The sequence below is a fragment of the Hibiscus syriacus genome, unplaced genomic scaffold, assembly GCF_006381635.1.
Source record: "Hibiscus syriacus cultivar Baekdansim isolate YM2019G1 unplaced genomic scaffold, ASM638163v2 tig00110342_pilon, whole genome shotgun sequence".
Classification (NCBI taxonomy): domain Eukaryota; kingdom Viridiplantae; phylum Streptophyta; class Magnoliopsida; order Malvales; family Malvaceae; genus Hibiscus; species Hibiscus syriacus.
The window spans coordinates 1,074,251-1,081,230 of record NW_024062693.1 but is presented as its reverse complement, the minus strand read 5'-3'; the positions used below and the strand labels follow the sequence as shown (position 1 = coordinate 1,081,230).

Below are 6,980 nucleotides of genomic sequence, written 5' to 3'. Positions count from 1 at the left end.
CCACCTCGGTTTAAATCGTAACAAGTTGATGATGAATGTCTCCCCATTGAACTTATGAGATGGCATCATGATGTGGATTTCCCATTAACAAGTTAAAATCATTACATATTACTTGAGTTGGGTTGTCAACTTGATCAGCTTATTGAGCCAGTCCATAGTGGGAGCATAATGACATACCACGAACCGCAAACACTTTAATAAATGTTGCATACATTTGTGTATCGACGTCTTAATATTGATTTTGAGAATTAACCATCATAACAACATCGTAATCGTTGGAGAGTTCGAATATTGTATAAGTTAATGAAAATACTGCGGTTGGAAATTTGTACTGAAGTGAGGACAATATTCTAATACTTCCAAAATGAACATTTTCTTGAAATTTTAGTGATTAGCTCCTTAAGAGTAATGTTTCTCTTAAAGGATATTCTGACATAATGATTTGATGCGAAGACAACGCCGATTTCATCTTCACGAATTTCTCCATTATAGTAAATAATATCTTAAATACGTCTAATTAAATAAATAATATATAAATTAAAATATAAACTAATCCAAAAAATTTAAAAATTTTCACAATAATTTAAATAACACAATTTCATATTGTTACCATATCGGTAAAATATCTCGAGGTATGATTCCGCTTTCTAATTTTACAACCGCAAAAAAATAATTAATACAATAAAATTTATTCAAATAATTAAATATAAAATAAATATAATATAATAAAAAATAATTTTATGTGAACAAAAAAAATTAATTTTACCTTATAAAAACAATAACAAAATATATTTAGTTTGATATAAGGAATTGATATAAGTAAAAATAAACAAATAATTTTGGTGTAGTGATGTTTGCATTTAGAGGAGTTATTTATAGTGGAGGAGATCATTAAAAAGTCGAGTTTTTAAGCTCGAGTAATAATAGAGTACCTAATAATTCAACGTGCATAATGGAAGGGGCATATAACCATCTGCGCCTTTCCTTACGTGATGTCAGCTTGGACAGAACCCCGCAAAGGCGATGCTGACGATCCGCGCTTTATTGTTACCGTGTTAGAAATAGTGCTAGATAAGTAATATTAAAAGAGAGAATACTTAACAGGTAATTATTGGGTCTAAAGATGATATTTCGGTAAAAATGCCAAAAAAAAAAATCAATTCTCTTTCCTCTTTGGTTGTTTCTTGTATGCCTTTTTGATCTCTCTATACACCTATATTACACACACTCTGTACTCTCTTCATCACTCATCCAGAGGGAAAAAAAAGAAAAGAAAAAAAACCCAGTTACACAGTCATGGGTCTTTTAACAACATTTCATTTATGGATGTTTTCCTTAGCATACTGAGCTACCTGAACTCAAAAACCCTCTTCTTCTTCCACTAAGAAGATGGCAATTCAACAATACGAACAACACCCTTCGTTCTTGCTAGACACACTCTACTGCGAAGAGAAAATGGAAGAAGAAGAAGAAGAAGAAGGTGATGAAAATGATGTTGGTGAAGTTGTAGAGGAAGAGAGTTCTTCGAGGGGCTATAACAATGGCCGAAACCCTTCGTTTTTCCCACTTTTGTTGTTGGAGCAAGATTTGTTTTGGGAAGACGAGGAGCTTCTTTCTCTTTTCTCCAAGGAAGCAGAGCAGCAGCCTTGTTCCGATAAGTATCTAGCAATGGCTCGCCGTGACGCGGTGGAGTGGATGCTTAAAGTCCATGCTCGCTACGGGTTCACCGCTCACACCGCCGTATTCTCCGTCAACTATCTGGATAGATTCTTAAGTACCTTCCAGTTTCAAAGAGATAAGCCATGGATGATCCAGCTCCTGGCCGTCACTTGTCTCTCTCTTGCTGCAAAAGTTGAAGAAACACAAGTCCCTCTCCTTCTAGACCTACAAGTATGTCCCCAAAAACAACAATCTTTTCTTGCAACATTATCCTGTGCCCAATCTTTCATCTATAATCTCTTTAATTTCGTTCTAGGTTGAAGAACGAAAGTACATTTTCGAGGCCAAAACTATACAAAGAATGGAGCTTTTGGTACTCTCAACTCTCAAATGGAAGATACACCCCATCACCCCGCTTTCGTTTCTCGATCACATCATTAGAAGACTCGGGTTAAAAACCCATCTCCATTGGGAGTTTCTAAACAGATGTGAACGTCTCCTCCTCTCTGTAATATCCGGTAAATTCACCTTTATTACAAAACAAAGTTTGTGTTCTGTCCCTGTTTTCTCATCATTTGTGTGTGTGTTTTTTAGATTCAAGATCTGTCCTTTATCTCCCTTCTGTATTGGCAACTGCAACAATGATGCACGTCATACACCAAGTCGAGGTTTCCAATCCTATTGACCACCAGAACCAGCTGCTGAGCGTTCTTAAAATAAGCAAGGTGAGTTAATTATGGTCACTCCAAATCATTTGCACACCATTAAATATAATTAATCTTGATTCAGTGTTGTTGAAACAGGACAAAGTAAACGACTGTTACAAGCTCATCCTGGATCTATCAGGCAATGTTGCGTGTAAGAGGAAGGTGATTGATGGAGCATTTGGCAGTGACAATAGCTGGAACCACTCATCCAGCGAGCCACCTTTTAAGAAGAGCAGACCCCAAGAACAAGTAATGCGCTTGCCATCACTCAACCGAGTCTTTGTAGACATGGTTGGCAGCCCATCTTAAGTAAAATCTCTCTTGCTTCAAAAAGAAAAAGGTGCATTGAAATTCAAGAATGTATGTTTGTTTCTCTATCAAAGCAAAATACCCTTTTATATGTACCGACTATTTTCCCATCATTATGTATAATAATAAATCTATAAGCAATTTTCTTTTACCTGTGATGATGATCTATAGTTTTTGTACAGATGCAATTGGTTTTGTTAAGATTAGAATTAGACCTGTTTAGGAAATAAACATTACTTTTTATTACTTATTTAATGTGCTACTGTGTTTGGTTATGGACATTTGTTGTGTGAGGAATATATAATGTATTATAATAAATAGGAAAAAGAAGGGTTTGTTTGTTTGCATGTGAAAGAGAGAAATAAGTTGTCGGTCAGTGGGGTTAGGAGTGGTTTGGTTTTAGACTTTTGGATTTGGAGTTTTTGACTTTGACCTCGTTTTAAGTGCTATACCCTTTGTTTAAGGTCACCAATCAGTCATATCCTTTGTTATAAAAATATGAAACACATATATTAATTTATTTAATAGTAATCATTTTTATTGGTAAATATAATATATAAGATAAATTATACCAAATATCACTAAAATTAGAGTCTATATTATTTTTACAATTAATTTTTTATTCAATTATAGTATTAAACTTTTGTTTTCTTTAATATAAGCATTATACGTTTAAAATTCAAACAACATAACGATACAAACAAATTTTTCTGTCACAATGAGTGATTAAAATGATATCGCTTTGGTAATATAAATTTAACGACGTAGTACTTAGGTTTAAGTAAAATAAAAAATAGGGTTTTTTGATAGACTGTAATTGATTTTTAAATAAATAATTTACGTAAAATGAATTATCTGAAAATTATTTTACGTAAAATGAATTACCTAAAACTGTTTTACGTAAAATAAATTATATTTTATGGGAAACATGTGTTTTGATTTATTGTGTAAACTATTTTCACTAATTGTTTGGTAAACTATAATTAATTTTATAGAAAATGATTTACATAAAATTAAAAAAATTCGGTTTGGTTAATATTTTCAAAAAGATAATTTGATTAATGATTAAAGAAAAAAGTTTCATTTATTCGGTTAATGATAATTCAATTCAATAGGCGGTTGAATTAACTATTTGAACACCCTTAATTTTAATTATTAGTTCTTTATTAACATAATGCTAAATTGTTATATTAATATTAAATATATAAGTTAATATTACTCATTATTAATAATTTAGTAATATTATATTTATAAAAATAATATATAATATTAATTTAATAATGTATATATATTACTAAATTAAAAATATAATATTATATGTTATTATAATATATCTGAGTACATATTAATATAATATTAAAAATATAGTATTATTAAAATTATATTATATTTATATTAAATATTTTTATTAAAATGATATTAAAATATTAATTTAATATTAAAAAATAAAATAATATTTTTTGAGTGCTTATACTCTGAATTAAAAAGTTAGAAAAATGTTTTACGGGAAATCATATGGTAAAACAATTTATAGAAAATACAAAGAAATTAGGAAAATGAATTACATTGAGAAAATCAATTACAACTATCAAACACTGAAAATTATTTTCTGTAGAACCAATTACAACTATCAAACACCGGAAACAATTTTTCATCTATCAAACACAGAAAAGTGAGAAAACGCAATGATAAAAATAATATGAGCCTTAAAATTCAATGGTGTGTGATATAATTTACCTTACATATAATCATACAACATAGAGATCCATGTAGTATAATATATTGATGAAGGGCAGGGGCAGTAAGCGACATAGGAAACAATGCTCACAATCACAAAATGCTTTTTATGTTAACCAGATTGGTCCTAGACTTTAAACAAATTGTTGGGATGTCTCCTTCCTCCTTAACTTTACTTATTCCCTTTTTGTTCCTTTGCTTTACACAAAACCGGATTAGACTAATTCCTCTTTAATCCACCATAAATCCTTTCCAGCTTTATAACACTAAAGCACCACTACAATTTATTCCTTTCTTCTTCCTCACTTCCTTTCCCTTTTCACTCATATTTTAATTCTTCACATCATTCATGGCATTTAAAATTCGTATCAAAACTTTATATTAATTATTTCTTTTTTTGGGAGGTTCCCCTTTAAAATAGAATCTATTTATGAAAAAAAGAGGGGAAATAGATTGTAATCTTTTGACAAGGGCGCGAAACAATTTCCTTTGCTTTTCTCGCGTGTTGGAGTTGTAGACACTCATTTTCGTTTATATTATTATTTTTTATTTTGTGGCCATTTTTATTTTATTTTATTTATAATATATATGTATATATTATATAATTTTGAAAATATTTTGAAAATATATATGATATATAATTTTTAAAACATTTTAAAAATATGTATAATTTTGAAAATATGTATAATATCTAGTTTTCAAAACATTTTGAAAATATATATAATATATAATTTTTAAAACATTTTTGAAACCATATATATATTATATAGTTTTTAAAACATTTTGAAAACATATATATTATATAGTTCTTAAAACATTTTAAAAATCATATATATCATATAATTTTTAAAACGTTTTTGAAAAATATATATAATATATAAGTTTTTAAAACAATTTTTGAAAATATAAATTATATAGTTTTGAAAATTATTTTTTAAACATATATATTATATAGTTTTTAAAAAAATTTATTATATTATATTATTATTATTATTATTTACCTTCTTTTTATTATTATTATTATTATTATTATTATTATTATTATTATTATTTTTACTTATTTTTTTCCTTTCTCGTTTTGTCCAAGAGTCCAGAGTGGGCCTGACCCAGCCCGTACCAACATCAGACTAGGGTTTCTGGAAACAATCAACGTCGCATATAGGGGAGTCAAGGGGCGCACGTGACCGGTCAAACGGTTGAAGAACATGCGAAACGCCCGACCGATAATCCCGGGACTGACCCATCCCGGGACGACCGACATCACAACGGCCACAATCCTGCTCATCTCGAAACCAGAACGGCCAACATCGGGGCTATAAAAAGCCCCCAGTGAGGCCATGCAAAGGGGGAAGATCATCTAGAGAACCAGTACAACACTGTCAGCACAACCACAAAGCCACAACAAAATACAAGGGAAAAACCGAGAGGCTACAACAGAAAATACCCACATCACAATACCATATCAGACCACCACACGAACCCACAGCAAATAAAAAAACAGTAACACAAAGAGGCCACCAAGACCCCCTCAGACACAAATAAGGCATCCACATAAACACAAAAGAAACCAAAGATAAGCATCTAAACCGAGGAAGCCATCTTTGAAGCGAGAGGTCGCTGAAAAAGATGAGAAAACAGAGTGGGTCTTCGACAGATCTACGTCAAGGGGGTTGGGATTTTATGTTTTAGGGTTCAGATCTGGGGTCTCGAGGGTGAGGTGAGTGTTTCGGGTAACCAACGGAGTGGTGGCCGGATTCTCGTCGGGTTAGAGAGAGGCGAGAGGATTGTTATCCTGTCATATTTAGAGTGAGATGAGAAATAAGAAGAATGAGGGGAGTGAAGAAGCAAAACCCCTCTTTTGGGTTTAAATATCAATTTTGAAACAACGCCGTTTTACCTAGGGGACTTTCTACGCATTTTCGCGTATGGTTAAACCGTTTTATAGGTCCTTGTAAGTTTTATAATTTGTATTTTGGTCACTTGAATAATTTTCAACAGCTTTGATTTGGATTTCTAATTTCATTTTGTTCGTATTTTAGTCCTTATTCGGAATTTAGGATTAATTATTGTTTTGTCCTCCTAACTCTTTACTTTTCATTTTTACAGCCTTTTTTTAATTTCATCCCTTAATTTTAGTTGGTTTCGATTTGACCCTTTAAATTTTTATTTGATTTTATTTCAATTTTAATTATTTTTTATTTAACTCTCTTTAAGGGTTTTCGTTTCATCCGATCAAAGGTAAGTACTTCAAATCGAGTAATTTAAATTTCGATTTAAATTTCAAATTTTCGCAGTTAAAGACAACCGACAAATTAATTGGTTCCGAAAGGACGGTTCAAGGGTGCTAATTCTTCCTTGACTGTAACCGACTCTCGAACCCGACACGTTTCTGGTACAACGCTGATCAGGTAAGATGGTGCCCGATCAGCCTAAACATTTATTTAAAATGATCGGTGGCGACTCCAACCTAATTCATTCAAGTCGAAACCCAATTCAGGGCCCAACCGAAAGACGATCGCGACAGCTTGGCGACTCTGCTGGGGACAGGTCAGGTCGAAATTAATTTCC

At 31.5% G+C, this 6,980-nt stretch overlaps 1 protein-coding gene across 1 annotated transcript; it reads left to right on the top strand.

The window, feature by feature from the left end:
- The first annotated feature begins 1,242 nt into the window (after positions 1 to 1,242).
- On the top strand, positions 1,243 to 2,826 carry LOC120120584 (cyclin-D3-1-like). The gene is made up of 4 exons (XM_039140189.1): positions 1,243 to 1,890; positions 1,976 to 2,177; positions 2,254 to 2,384; positions 2,463 to 2,826. Exons 1-4 carry the CDS (start codon positions 1,390 to 1,392, stop codon positions 2,673 to 2,675), a joined length of 1,047 nt encoding a protein of 348 aa, XP_038996120.1. The 5' UTR covers positions 1,243 to 1,389; the 3' UTR covers positions 2,676 to 2,826.
- Positions 2,827 to 6,980: the final 4,154 nt, after the last annotated feature.